Below are 15,908 nucleotides of genomic sequence, written 5' to 3' on the forward strand. Positions count from 1 at the left end.
AGAGGATGGCAATGCCAAACTGCCTCTAAACAAACCTTGAGAAGTAAATCCCCTGACAGCAAACCTCATACTTAACTCTCTTATCTTTTATCCTAATATTATCCCTGCCTTCTCCTCTACCATGCTCTACAGCCCTTCTATAAAAGATCTCACCTTCCTCCTACTTCCTTCCCCACATACTTGGGAATATAATGCATGACGCTACCTAGTTCCCATCCCCCTTGCCATTCAGCCTATAACCAAGCCTAAGCAAATGTAACTGTGAAAAAACTGCTTAATTTTATCTGTTTGCTCCCAGCTCCACTACCATCCTCTCCTATCTTTTCTCCTGTGCTAAATTACTATAAACTCTTTGGGATAAGGGATTTTTCTACTCTGTAAATAATCACATACAAGCATGCACACATAACCACACACACACACACACACACTAATATATCTGTTGGGAACAGAAGTATCTCATAATGTCTGTTCTGTAACACCTATCTCATAACATAATACAGTCAGCCCTCTGTATCCACCAATTCTTTATCTATGAATTCAAGCATCCACGGCCTGAAAATATTTTTTAAGAAAGTATAAATTCCAAATAACAAGCCTTGAATAAATACTATTCAACTGCATTTAATGGGGCTTGAGCATGTATTTTGGTATCAACAGGGAGGTCCTGGAACCAAATCCCAGCAGATAACAGGGGCCCACTGTATAGAATACAGAAAGAATGGAAAAGGACCTGGAAATATCAAGAATCCCTCAATGGTTTTGGACAATATCTTATTTTAATATTGGAGATGGAAAAATCCTACAGAAGGTAGGCATTTCTCCCTGGTTTTGCCATTTTAAAAAAATGTGGTTATCTTGCGCTTCATAAGCTGGGTTTGTGTTGCCATTTATTTTCTCACATCCTCTAGGATAGTGATTCCCAAACTTTGGTCCTCCAAGTATTTTGGACTTCAAATCCCAGAAGCCCCAGCCAGCTTGGCTAATAGTCAGGGATTCTGGAAACTGAAGCCCAAACCATCTGGAGGACCAAATCTTGGGGACCCCTGCTCTAGAATGAACCTCTTCCATCACAATTAAGATGCAAGAAGGCCTTCCAGTGTCCCTTGGCCATAACTATGCAACATTATTCAGTATGATTGAGCTCTTTTTGTGTGTGTATGTGTGCCAGCTGTCAAAACACACATTTTCCCACACGGAAACTTCATCACAAGGGAATAAACTACAAAGTTAAACTAAAATGAAGTGTTTTGCCAAGAAACACATTGCCATTGGATGAGAAATGTCATTGCCAAAAAACTACTGAAAGAACAATTTCCATTTTCAGACTCTTTTCTTTTTCTTTTGAACAGCCAAATTTGAAAGCTCTTTTCTGCAGGCGTCTCACCTTGTTTCTGGCCAGAACATTCGCCCCTGCTTTAACAAGCAGTTTGGCTGACTGACTGAATCCATGCCAAGAGGCTTCATGGAGAGCTGTATTCCCATCCTGAAGAGTAGACAGAGGGGTGAAAATAGCTCTTAAGAGAACTATCTCAATAGAAAAAAATATTGTAAATATGCTCATCCTACTTGTTTGGCATCATAAAGCTGTTTGGACACACGAAAAGAAACAAGCAAAAGAAGACACCCAACCCTTTCTCTGGTAAAGGTTAAAAATACTTTCTCTTTTCTCACAGGCAAATTCCCTTTGCTCTCTATCATTGTAAATCAGGTTTGGAAAAGTGTGGCTGATGGGCTACATGTGGGATCCCAGTGCTGGTTTTGTGTCCCCCGCAATGACCCTCCTCCTAGAGCCCAAAAAATATTTGTTGAAAAATATGCCCACAATGCCCTCTGTTTGTAGGTCTCCCTATGCCATTCTAAGCCAAGGGAAAGCATTTTTTTTTCCTAATAGGAATTGCACTGGAAGCTGACCTCTCCTGGGCATTAAACAGGCCCAAGAGGCCCCCAAAAGTGAAACTGCCCACTAGAAGGCACTTTGGGGCAAAAAAATTGATTTTTTAAAAATGATGATCAATAAGTACAATAAATAATTTAAACCAAACACTTAAGAGGGTCAGGAAGAACAAGGATGCCAGCTGTAATACATTTTAGAGTTGCAAGAAGAAGAAGAAACCACAAAGCATTTCTACTGCTTTATGTTGTGCTCAGGGCCTAATATCTTTCAGGCACTAGATCCATGGGGTCATTTAAGAGGAATAGGAGGAACAAGGATACCATCTTCTCCAACCAATAGGCAACCATTTTTTTGTTGTGGTTGTTAGCATACTGGAAGGCATAATATACTACCTATTACTTTACAGACAACTTGAAATCACAGACACACACATAGACAAACATTATGCACAAAATGCATTTGCCTAGAATTTAATTTCATCATTTCTGTGTTTATAGTGTGCCCCTCTGTGATTACCACCATGATGCAATCTCTAGTCTAGCTGTTGCCAAAAGCATCCTAATCAGTATATTAGACTTTGGGATTTTATTTTCAGCATATCATATTGAAAGCTTTCCCATTATGAATAATTTGATGTGCAATTTGAGAAATAGCTCTGAGAACCTCATGTGACGCTATGGCCAGTCTTGCACAGTATTAGCCACTTATGAAGCCATGCACCATAACTTTTACAGTAAGAGTGGAAACTTGATAGCTTTCCAAATAATATTGCTGAACTACAACACCTAGCCTTCCTCATCATTGGCCGTTCTGGCCTGTGCTTCTGGAAGCTGCAGTCCAACAATATCTGGAGGACTCCCTCCCTTGTTTTACAGCCTCTCCAACAGATAGGCAACAGTTTTTTTGTTAACATACTGGAAGGCATAAGGTGTTACCTATTACTTTACTTTAAACCAATATGTACCGTAAAAAAATAATAATCTCAGCCCAATATATTTCTTACTAGTTACTAACAGTGGCTTAAATCCAAGGTGACATAGGAATTTTAAAACTCCAGAAATGGAATTTTCAGTCTCTTGCCCTATGCAGCCCTTTACAGTGTTGACCACCTACTCTGAAGGCTTTCCCAGTCCAACAGAGCAGGATTTTAGGTTACAAGGTAGGCTGCAGGAGCCCTGGTGGTGCAGTGGTTAAATGCCAGTACTGCAGGGTCCACTCAGCCTTCCATCCTTTCATAGGTTGGTAAAATTAGTACACAGGTTGTTGGGGGCAATTGGTGTACACATTGTAAACCGCTTAGGGACTGCTAGTTCACTGATAAGCATTATAGAAATGTACTTGCTATTGCTATTGCTATTGCAGGAGGGAGAAGAAATTGCCATTTTCCCATTGGTAGAAGCACCTTCTGGAAGCAGAAGAACCCTATTGGATCATTCAGCCAACAGTTCACTCATAATCAGGATTTGTAATCCAAATTTTGGTTCCAAATCCTAATAGGGAGCAAACTACGGTTAACATTAATGATGATACAAACATGAAAACCAATACCACTCAACTGTGGTTATGCCAGGCAGAAACTTCTGCATAGGAAGCTGGGGCAGGAAATAAGAAGCAGGTGATGCTATTGCTACTTGGTTCTAACACTTTAAGGATAGCCAAGGAATGGACAGCATTATATTTGCCATGCATGGCTTTTTCTAAAAGAACATGGCACAGAAAGAGCTGGAAAAGAAACCTGCTGGACAAGATGTGCAAGCCTACTGCTGTTTGAACCACAAAAAAGTAAATTACTAACTAACACAAATATTATCAGAGTTTTACTAATATGACAACACCTTCCAAAGTTTTGTAGTTGTCCATGACCTTTAGCATTGTATTCAGAAATAGAAAATTCCACCACAAATAACCCAAACAAGTTAGACAATGGTTTAACACTCTTATTAGTTTCTAAATCCAAAGTTTAAAATATTAAAACTATTACTAGTTTCATGCATTTCATTTTTACCTTGTCTTGTCTGTCTAAAGCACACCCTTCATGGATAAGAGCAGATATTACATCTGTGTTCCCTACAACTGTAGCTCGGTGCAAAGCTGTCTGATCACCCTGCAAAGAGAGACAGTAGTTTACTACCAACACACTTTTCATTCCAAAGGTATATCATTACACATGCAAATCCAGTATATTATGCACACCTACTATACAGCTGTCTCATAAGCAGCAACATCCACATTGCTACAGTAATACATTTAGACTCCACATCAAAAACAAATCATCACCCTTGGTAACTCAATCCTCAGTAATGTTCACAGACTGTGACACTACTTTGGAGTAACTGTTAAGCCTCCAAACATTTAACATTTATGCTTTTTCTATATGGAAGCAACTTTCAACTTGGGGGGGGGGGGGCTATTTGTAAAATATTGGTTATTGTATGTGAAAATCAGGAACATCAAATGTACACCATTTAGACTGTGGTACCTGCATCACCTACCCTCCCTTACCCTGTTTTCCTTTTAATAGGTGTTACTTATGGAAAAGTTACTATACTGGAGCACAATTTACAGAATTGCCCAGGCAGCATGGCCATAGACCTCAATGACTGAAAGATTCTGGGATTTTTAGTCCATAAATTCTTGTACTTGCTAGTACATGAAGCTTATAATTTTGAAGGGGTCCCCATCCTTGTTTCCCACCACAAACACACATACTGCATGGACACACTGTTCAGCAATTATGCAGCTTTTTCAGATGAAGCAAAATCAGCCAAAAGACAGAAAATTAATAACTAACTTTCACAAAGTTTGCAGCATTTCTTACTGACTAGACAGTATAATTGGCAAAAGCAGTAGAGAATACAGGATTGCACATTTGACTATTCAATCAAATATTTAGCCTTAAAAGAAAAACTATTACACAGCAATTCTACAACAGTAGTTCTCAGTAGAGCACTGAGGTATGGTCTGAGTGCTGGACTACTAGAACTCCCAAAGACCAGGGTTCGAATACCCCTTATGCCATGGAAACCCACTTGGTGATCTTGGTCAAGTCACACTCTGTTAGAGGAAGGAAATGGGAAAACTCCTCTAATCAGATCTTGCCAAGGAAACCCCATGATATCTTTGCCTTTGGGCTGCTGTAAGTCAGAATGACTTGAAGGACACAACAAGTTTTTAGTAATTTCAGTGGGACTTCAGACAAATACAACTGTGACCAGGATTGTAAATTTCATGTATCCAAATAACAGAGGCTTCAGCAAGCTAGATATGTAAAGCTCTCATTGTTCTGTGAATCTTCTTCATGCAGCATTTACGATATTTAATATAACATGTATGTTGCTTACTACTCACTGCAGACAAAACTTATTGAGGAGAAAGTGACTTTCTAAACTACTAATGATGGTGCAAGTGGCTTCAATGCACATTTGTGACATTCCTACTAGCATTCAATTTTTGAGCAGAGAATGCACATTCAAACTCTGTTTCTTCCTGCCCTAAATAAGCAAACTGAAATGCAACCTGAGTGGCTCCATACAGAGCTTGGCCAGTAGCAATGTTGTTCTGTGACAGTTTGTGATGTAAACCCACTGTAAAGCTGCAGGATTCAAGTGAGGAAACTCATGTGTATCTTCAGGAAGCACATTTTGTTTGGATTAACATTTTAGGGGAGAGAGAAATGTTCCTAGCATCATGTTTAAGCATTCTATATTTTCGATGTTATTTTCTCATTAGTTTAAATGTTCCCTGCCCTGAACCTCGAGAGAGATACAACTGTTCCAAAATAAAAAACCTGTATATACAGTGTGCCTGCGTTTTACGCAGGTGCAGCACATGCAGCTTTTAGCATATACTGAAAGCCGCAGTGGAAAAGCCCCTCAAACGCCCTGGAAGAAGTAATGGTTTGTGCACACTCCAGCACATGCGGATTTCCCCTTAGGCAGAGGGATCCGGAATGAATCCCCACATAAGGGGAGGGCTCACTGTACTCATGTATAAGTCTAGACGTTTTAAGGCAAAAAATTGGCCCAGAAATATAAAAGTCAATCCATCCACAGGTCAATGTAAGTACTGTACTTTAGCTCCTATTTTAAAAAGGAACCATTCCCTGGTGAAAGGCAAGAGTGTAATATGTCCTGGAAGCACTGATCCCTCTCGCTTTTCTCATCCATCCAGCCTTTGCTGTGAACACAAAAAATTATGGCTGTCAGGATCATGTAAGTTCTTTGACATGATTTCCTTTGCTTCATTCTTTAGAGCCTATGATATATGCCCCTACGTTTTACCACCAATTTATCCAATGATCATATCAAAATCCATAATTTTAGCCTCATAACCTACCCTTGATTTATACATAAGGTCAACTTAAAGTCAAGTATATACAGTAAGTATATATCTATATCTATATCTATATCTATATCTATATCTATCTATCTATCTATCTATATATATATGGTCTAACTGGGATGCAAGAAGCAATGGTTGATTTGCAAGAGGGGCACAGCCCCAAATAATCCTGAACATACCACAGTGGGGGAAACCTTCTGGAATACTTTTTACATTCTAGTTGCCATTAAGTGGGAATTTTCTTATTGTGATTCTCACTGCTTTGGTCCCTACATGGCTGTGTACGCCTAACAACAACAACAACAACACAATGTGACTATAATCAAGTTTCCTACCTTTATTTATAACTTTTGAAATCACTACACTTTATTTTGTTTCTTGAGTTTCTGTCATTGGGTATTAGTTGAAAAAGAGTGAATGGAGAAAGAAGCTACCTCTGGCAAGGTCAGACCCCTGATCCACACCCTCTGTTCCAACTGGCAAAAGGCTCTTCATAGTCAAGTCACTTTCCTTCTACATCTCCCAGAAGTCCATAAACAACACAATCATGATGGCCATAGTCTTCTGCAAACTGTGGTCCAAAACATTAATGTCACCATGTTCTGAGGCCCTTTCATACAACAGAATTATACCACTATTATTCCACTCTGCCATAGGTTCAGCATGCAGTGGAACCCTGGGACTCACAGTTTGGTGAAGCTCCAGAGTTCTCTGGCTGAGAAATGCCAAAACCTCCCTTAACCCAAGATTCCAAGGGATGCAGCCATGGCATTTAAAATGGAATCATAATGCTCAAGCCTTTTACTTGCTTGCCACCTAAGCAGAGGTTAACCTGTAATCTTTCCCATGCATGATATGTATACTACAGCCATGGATCTATAGGTCCTCCATAGCAGGAATCCTAATTACAAGAACAACTTTCTAAGCTCACACACTTATTCATTAACAGCTTGATTTAATAAGCATCCAGAATTAATGAATGTCATGTTTCTGTAATAAATTCAGTTCTCTAGGGTCAAATTATAATGGTGGAATTTCTTTTAAAGAAGATACATGAGTAAGCTACCAATTATCTCCAGCAATAAAATCTATATTTAAGTGGGAAAACAAGTTTCATATTCTATTTGTACAAGTTATTGTACAAAGGTTATTTAAAAGTTGAAAACTTGTTTGATAATGGTAAGAGACTGTCTTTTGCATTTGGCTATGAGGTATTTCACAGATCATGGGCATAACTGCTAGAATAATATTTACAGTTGATATGATACTATGCCAATATTTCTAATGAAGAAATTAAATAACACATATGGATTATACAGTCTGCACACGTGATCTTGTGATAGTGGTGGAATATTCATATAGGAAAATGCAATGGTACTATAATTAGAACCAATCGAATGCTACAACAACAAATCACAGTATTCACTAGGATGTACAGGGCCAAAAAGAGTGACAGCGATTCCTTTAGGTTTAAAACCCAAAGCTTTCTCCAAGACTGGGCTCAAGAGCCAGCTGTTACAGATAGAACAGATTAGACTGATGATTATTTCATAACAGAAGACCCACTTTCTCATCCACTTGATAGATTTTTGTTTGTAACAATTATTTTAATCAGATCAGAATGACAGCAACCAGAAAAACAAATGTAGTTCATTAAAGGACTTATTAAACATGCTGGCTTTTGAGAAAGACAACATCTGCTCTGGAAAATATTTCCCCTTCAATTAAAAGGAATCTCAAGTCACAAAGCAGAAAGTTGTATTTCCAACACCATAACAACAGAGACTAATTGAAATCCTGCCTGCGTCAAGGCAGACAACACCACAAAATAGCCATCTAGGGCAGCTTTCCTTGACTGTCACAACAGGGGGTGACTGAGGGGTTGTATTACATCAGTGCATATTTTAATTTTATACACTCAAACATGAATTGTGTGGCAACTGGGGTGGGGAATTTTGCCCCGGATACATAAGAGGCAATGAAATTCTCAAAGGACTATCAGAAAGGATTAAAACAACATTGCTCAGTCCTGCCCCAGTTCTGACCATGTCATGTGCTTCTGGGAAGTAATGGGGAGAGGAAAAGTGTAGTCCACACAACTATTTGCTTCTCCTGACTCCCAGGGGGAAAAAAACATGCAATGCTCAGTTAGTTCAAACTGTCCAGAAACAGCCTCCATGAGGCACAGTGTGCTGCTGGCTTTCAAAACATATTCCACCCAACTAATCTCTCTTATTTTTAGGTCTGAATAATTTGCTGAGGAGCTGCAAGATTATTAACAGCTGCTCAGCAACTTTTCTGGGAAAATTCTGATAATCCTCTTCTCCTCTGACAATTCAGGTAAGGCAATTACATCCTATCATATCAACAACGGTGACTAGTGATCTCTACAATGATCATATAATAAGTGAAATTCAATGGTTAACTGATGCAATACAGAAACTATGTCAAACGTGACAGTAGCATCACTAGGGGGTTGTGGGGGTATGGATCGCACTGGTGACACCTGGTTGGGCACCTTCCCCATTTTAGTGCAGAAAAGGTGAATGTACTGGTTGTTGTAATTTGACTTTCTTTATGGTGCAGGAAGCCTGACAATGGAGTAGCAGGAAAAGCAAACACATGCCCTTCCCAGGTGACAACATCCACACTGGATGACATCCTAGTTAGTGACGCTAGTGATATGTGAACAAGTCAAGCAACACTGCATATAGGGGAGCTGGATCTTTGTTGCCTTTTAAATCTATTCAGGATAACCTGGCAATTCAGTGGGTTGCCTAAAATATGTACTTTGTGGCCCAAAGGATCAAAGACAAACTCCTGGCTTTTGTTTAACGGTAACAAGGAGCTGCTCAAGTTCCTCACTGATCTCTGAGGCTAAATGTCAGTCTCATCTTTTCCCAGGTTGGCCTCCCTAGATATCTTGGACTACAATTTCAAGGAAGGCAGCCAGGTAGTAAAGGCTGGATTATGTGATCAGGCACCCTGAGATAACTGTTCCTAAAAAGGTGTTGAGCAATCTCTGGGCCCATCCTTTTTGCAATCCCTGGAGCTTCCCCCTCCTCAAAACTGCTGCCTTGAAAGTGAATTTTGGCAGACATGACTATAACCTAAATAAATAAATAAATAATCCTTGGAAATCTTTGAAAGCAAGGCATGAAGGGCTCAAACTCATTTCAGCCTCTGATTCATTTATATTTTCATGGAGTCAAACACATGCTGCTGAGAAAGCACCCCCACCCTCTACTTCCACAATATCAAGAGCTCTTGGCTCTTTTCTTTAATTCCAAGACAAACAAAAATGTAAATTGTAGTAGACATATTATCTCAGGTAAGAAGAGTTGACAGTTCCATAAAGCAATACACTAACTGATGAAAGGCCCCAGTCAACAAAACACTGGTAATGAACATTCTTTGTTTTTGTAAAACAGGGGTGGCCAACATGTGACCCTGTGAATATTGCTGGACTGCAGCTCCCTTCATTCCTCACCAATTGGCTATGTTAACTACAGCTAATGGGAACTGTAGTCCAACCACATCTGGAGGCCACTAGCTCACCAGCCATGGAGTAAACAATGAGTTGGTATAAATTAGAACAGAAGCATTTCCATTTTTCACTGTGAAAACAATTCACAGGAAAGGTTTCATTTAAATATTTCAACCATAGAACCTTTAGTGGAACTTATGGGGAAGGCAGGTAGATAACCCATTGGCAAAACATCATCATAGTGCCAGACATGCAACCATGCGCATTTCAAGTAGCTCTGACATGCCAGATGGCCAATCCAAAATGCTACATGCAACTAGGTCAGAGAGAAGCTGAAGTTAAGAATTCTAACCTCCTTCTCTCTTTGCAATCTTCTAGGATCCTTTCTAGCCCTTCTCCTCTGTTTTTTCTTATTTTTTTCTTCCTTGACTTCTTTTACCAGGGCCACTGTTCCCTTGACTATTTCTGAGGTATGTGCTGTGTGAACACTCATTGACCAATCAGAGATGGCACCAGGATTCCAATAAGGGCTTGCAGGATTAGCAGGGAGAAGGAAAGAGTTACTTCTTGGGGTTTCATACTCTAGAGAGCTGGTCTCCACAGGCTGAAATTCATAATAATCCCATTCAAGGCCACTTGAAGTCATTCTTCAACTAATGATTAGGTCTTTTACAATATCTTAATGTTCAACATCTGTAGAATATGAAGTCAGCATTTTAAATTCTCCACAACATTTTAGCAGATGAGAGATTCATTATGATATTTGGCAGATGAGAGATTCATTATGATATTTACTATAGCTATCAATTTTCACAGCTCACCAAAAAAATCAATTGAATAAACAAACAAGAAACAGGACAAAGAACATCCTTTTGGAAAGCTGGAAGCATTAATCTTAAAAACTGCATACTTATTTGAAACAAAACTCTTTTCCTACTGGCATAAAAAGCCAGCGTGGAGTAGGATTTGGAAAACAGCAATGTAATCTACCCTCATATGGTGGCTGTGAAGAAAAACTTGGGGAAAGGGAATCCCATATACCAGTGGCCCTCAGCCTTTGGCCCTCCAGATGTTTTCAGCTTCTACTCCCCTAGAAGCTCCAGCAGCAGCCACCATTGCCAAAAGTCAAAGATTCTGGCATTCTGAAGTTCAAAACATCTGGTGGGCTATCAGTTGAGAAGAAAGACAGAATATTAACTACTATCAGATTACTAATATCTTTGATGAGCTGCAAATATAACAAAAATCCACAAATACTTTATTTAAAAGAGGTTGACCATTTTTGGCAATTGCACTTTACCTAAGATACTGAACAACATCTTGGAGGAAAGATGCAAGAAAAGAGAATTATAAAACACGTTTAATAAAACACACATGCATGGCCTGCATAACATAACATAAACTTAAAATCAGAGAGATCTTCCACCAGCAGCTAGGAAACCTTTGAGGTCAACAACAGTATTATGTGACCTCATGTGCAAATATTGTGAAAATAAAAATTCAGTAAACAATTTGAAAATCACTTAAGGCTGTCATTCAATTATTCTTTCATACATTTTTAAAGTGGGTGATTCTAATATGCTAAGTGCATGAATGGGAGAAAAACCACCACAAAGAGTGTAAAAGTTGACAGTGGATTCCCATGCCACAAAGCACTTCTGTTCCACTCAGAAATGTTCCTGGCATTACAAATGCAAACATTCTTGCCATGGGTTTCACACTTCTGAATGGTGTGAATGATGTGATGGTGGGTGGCAGTGGAGTTGCCAACTGAGAGGAAGAGAGGGGGGTGGTGGGGACAGTCAGAACCAGCAAAGAAATAGCAGTCGTTAAAAAAAGTGTGAGTCAGGTTAAACAGCAAGCCATTTTGGCTTCCTTCTCAAAACATATGTTTCACACCAAATGTTTGCACATGTAGGCTGTTCAATCCAACTTTAGCTCTGACATCGTTGGGGAAAGAGAGGTGTATGTGCATGTATGCAGGCTTAATGGATTTTCACACTGTGAAAAAGAAAAAGCTCTTATTCTCTAAAAGCACTATTCTTTATTTGTGCTTACAGATATATGATAAAAGGCTCTGCAAAATATTGTCTTCAAGTCTTGGAAATAAGCCCCAAGGCCACTGTCTTTGCTGTGCCCTCCTTTATTAGTGACCCATAGAGCTTTAACATTAATAAAACAAAGTAAAAATCTGTACTAAAAAGCAGCAGTATATGAAAGGAGATAACTTCTTGTAGTGATCTTTGGATTATTAAAAGTGACAAGGAACTTTTGCTGCTGGAAGAAGGAGAACTGGACTGCAACTACTCACATCGTCCTGAAGATCCACATCACAGCTTGCTTTGAGCAAAATCTGGACAACACGGAGATGACCCTTGTAAGCCGCAAGATGGAGAGGTGTCCGCCCATGCTGCAGAGCAGAAGGGAGCAATTACTGAAAAAAATTCAAACCCAGTTCCTGGTACACACCACGGTAAGATTATAATTCCATACAAATTGGCATTAAATGCATCACTACCACAATTATATGTGCGTTACACTCATATGGGTTCTCTTCATATTCTTGTACCTACGCTGGGCAACTATGGGGAGGGGGCATTTTTCTTTAGCAAACTGCAACCTTGTACAAAAACCAGACTTAGCTTCTTTGGGAACAGCACTTTTGTGCAAAGCCCCACAATCCTCAAGCTAAAAAACAAAACAAAACAAAACCATATATTTTTCAGCAGAACAGTTTTCCCAAAATATTTTGGATATGTGAATACCAGCCAAGAACTGCACAGAAATATTTGTTTTCTCTGCAGCAGTAATCATTCCGCCTCACTTGCAAGAATAAAATAGTAAAATATTAACATCCCTCCTGAGAAGAGATCACTACTCTTGGGCTAGCATAAATAATTGCAATGACTACACTGGAATGGCATCTTTATGCCATGGTTACAATCATCACTATACCTAAATACCCCAAAGGCACCATATCCTGTCTGCTCTTGGAAGCTAAGCAGGACCATCCCTGGTTAATACTTGGAGAGGAGACCATCAACAATTATATTTCTGCTGTAAACTACTATATTTCAGAGGAAAGCAATGGCAAACCACCTTTGAGTATTCCTTGCATAGGAAAACCCTATGAAATCCATGAGGTCACCATAAGTCATCAGGAAACTTGAAGGCGTGTGTGCACACATGCACATCACCACTATGTTCGTGATATATAACATCAATGCAGCTCCAATTCTGGCAGGACTCTACACAAAAGGAGAAAAGCTTCTTGGAAACAGGTGGCATGGTGGCCAAGGACCAGGGTGTACTTGAGATCCTATGTTCATTAAGTGATGGACCCCTCCTCCAATAATGGTATACTGATGCACCAACCCCCTCAAAAAAGGGGGGATAACAGGGACGTAGCCAAGGGGGGGGGTTTGGGGGTCCAGACCCCCCCTTCCATTAGAAAAATGAATGGTGTGTGCTGCTGCGCCACCGCGCCCAAGCCCCATTATAATGGTGGCACTTATAATGGTGGAACCCCCCCCCTTCCTAAAATCCTGGCTACGTCCCTGGGGATAAGCAAAGGTATCCATCAAACCAACTCTTTCCTCTTAAGTTTCCACAGCTACACTGGACAAGATTCAAACTAATATGGGAGCTAGACATGGCATCACAACCAACATGGACAATGATCAGGGATTCTGGGAGCTGAAGTCCAAAACAGATGGATAACCAAAGGCTGAGAACTGCTGTGCTGGATTATGACTGATGACACCAGAATGACGCCATCATCTACACCACAGTAGATTGGTGATGCAGTCTATGTGGGGCAGATTTTAGAAACTGCTAGGGAAATTTCTGTATGTGTATTGTGGAGGAGGGAGACCATTGCTGATCTGCAACATCATGACTTATGCAGTAACTACACTGTTGGGAGATGGGAGGCAGAATTCACAGCAGGGAGCGGGGAGATTTGTCTGTACTGAGTTATTTTTCCTTTTACTTTATTGGTAGGAGTACACAGAATGGGAAATATATTCTGTACGTCTACATAATAGTAGAGTAGGCTGGCAGCAAAATGGAATCGTAATTGTGGCCTGCCCACACTACTTATTGTTTGTCTGTCTTTTAATGTCCATGGTTACATTTTAACTGAAGATTTCTTTGAGTTCCAGGGAGGAAAACAAGTCAAATGAAGCAGTCCTTGGGTTTGATTTTCACTGCACAAAATCTAGCTATCTTTACACAGAACTATATTAAATTACTCCAGTACCAAAATGATGCTCAGAATTTTCAGTTTTACCAGAAAAGGGTGGACAGAAACAATAGCCCAGCATGGGCAGTTAAATCCTGACTTAATAAGCTAAGGTGTGAATGTGTCCCATTCCCTGGGTGTCAGTAAGAAAACAAAGAAAACAAACTTAGCTCCCTATTATATTGAAACCAGAAAAATATGGTATAATAGTTTTGAAATAAGCAAACAGATGAAGTCAAGGTTTAAAGTAGATTCATAAACTTTGGCTTGTTTGGAAACCATTAACCACAGTTCTGAGTATGAACACTACAACAACAATAAAAACTATGGAGGCTTCCTGGCTTGCTCACTCATTCACACCAAGAAGATCCAACAGGCTGCACCTCAGCGTATGCAACTAGCACACATCCTGGCTAATGAAGGCATCACCTGACAAGCAAATACAATCACTGTTTGAAATTAATAGATCACACCATCTGTCAGGGATGCTTTGATTGAGAGTTCCTGTATGGAAGGGGTTAGGACTGGATGGCCATTGTGGTCTCTTCCAACTCTATGATTCTGTGTTTATTTAGGCAAAGTATGTTGTGGACAAAGTGTGGGCTATGGCTGTATGCAGCCCCCCCTTGGGCCATTTTTGTGATCCCACAAAATCCCTCTAGGGAATATGGATAACATCACCATATCTAGAGGCCCCCTGCTCCTCCCAAAAGTAAAAACAAACAAAACAAACAAACAAAAAAAAACCCCATGCAAACCCTTTCCCTAAAATGCCTTCTATGGAGTGAGGAGGTATTTTCACCACATTTTGAGCCCAAGAGATAACTTTTTTAATAACAGAAAGCAGCTTTTACTTACTCCCTGTCACCTAGAAGGCATTTAAGAACAAATATCTATATATCTGTATAGATATAGATAGATATATAGGAGCAGATTCAGTGGAGGGGGGGGGTGAAACCCTTCAACCTCTCCTTGGAGCTAATACAGCCACCTAGCCTTCCACAGTTTCCTGCCACTGATGTAGGAAAAAGTTTCCTTGAGACAACAAAGGACAGAAAGTATTTGGGAACAACCTGCCCCCATGACAATCTCTACCCCTCAACCAGTGCTTTCCTTCGGATGGACAAGCCTAGTGATGTGAAGAAGTAGAAGAAGGAAGAAGGAGGAGGAGGGGGGGTTCACATGGTTGTACCTTTACTATGGAACTCTCCGTATGCAAGGGAATTCTCTAGCATCTTTGAGACTGTGTGAAAGAAGTGGGAGCATGAGCTTTCACAGACCTGGCCTACTACCTCAAATGCATGGATTGAACTTCTAATCAGACTATATGAATAGCAATAGAGATGCAAAACATGTGGGTATGTGATGTAATGACAAGTTCATTTTTTAACAATGGTTGAAAAGGCAGGAGGAAAGATGTTGTCTAAGACCAGGATAGGTGGGTGACCATATAGGGTTGGTGGTGGGAGTTTGGGAATGTGTTGTGTACAGACTGGGAAATAGAAGATGTGATCAACCGACTAAAAGCATCCTTGTGAGGGTGGGGTGTTAACCACTTTATCATATGTGTAGCGTGTCAAGAAGCAATTGTCTCTGTTCAACCCAGGGCTGATGGACTGGAGTTTGTGGATACAATCTCATTTACTTTTAAATGTCTGGCTAAAACTTCTTTAAGAGCACATGATAATGCTTACAAATGAACATTTTAATCCCACTGTAATTTTTTTAGCATGTCTTTCCACTGGCTTTAACTATTTAATGTAACAGTATGGTTCTGTTATTTCTGTAATTTAAGAGCTGCCTTCAGGAATTTTTTTGATATCAAAAACAGGGCTATAATGAGGTCAAAACAAATGACTAAAGAAAAAAAAAGTGAAATAATCTTTGTGTGTGTAAATGTGTTCAATTCACCTTATGGTGATTCCATGAATTTCATAGGG

At 39.8% G+C, this 15,908-nt stretch overlaps 1 protein-coding gene across 8 annotated transcripts in view; it reads right to left on the minus strand.

Annotated features, from left to right (window-relative positions):
• Positions 1-15,908, minus strand: part of LOC149311298 (ankyrin repeat domain-containing protein 6-like) — a 105,239-nt gene that overhangs the window by 18,977 nt on the left and 70,354 nt on the right. For 4 of the 8 annotated variants that reach the window (XM_089530733.1, XM_089530735.1, XM_089530736.1 and 1 more), the window contains exons 3-6: positions 12,037-12,135; positions 10,078-10,329; positions 3,903-4,001; positions 1,388-1,486 (exon numbers count right to left, since the gene is read on the minus strand). In XM_089530733.1, the coding sequence (XP_089386859.1) occupies positions 1,388-1,486; positions 3,903-4,001; positions 10,078-10,329; positions 12,037-12,135 (549 nt within the window). Of the gene's footprint in view, positions 1-1,387; positions 1,487-3,902; positions 4,002-10,077; positions 10,419-10,715; positions 10,800-12,036; positions 12,136-15,908 lie in introns of those variants that run through there. The other 4 variants (XM_089530737.1, XM_089530738.1, XM_089530741.1 and 1 more) reach the window with 4 other exon arrangements.

Source organism: Sceloporus occidentalis, unplaced genomic scaffold (assembly GCF_023333645.1).
Source record: "Sceloporus occidentalis isolate IW3139 unplaced genomic scaffold, rSceOcc1.0.p SCAF_6, whole genome shotgun sequence".
Classification (NCBI taxonomy): domain Eukaryota; kingdom Metazoa; phylum Chordata; class Lepidosauria; order Squamata; family Phrynosomatidae; genus Sceloporus; species Sceloporus occidentalis.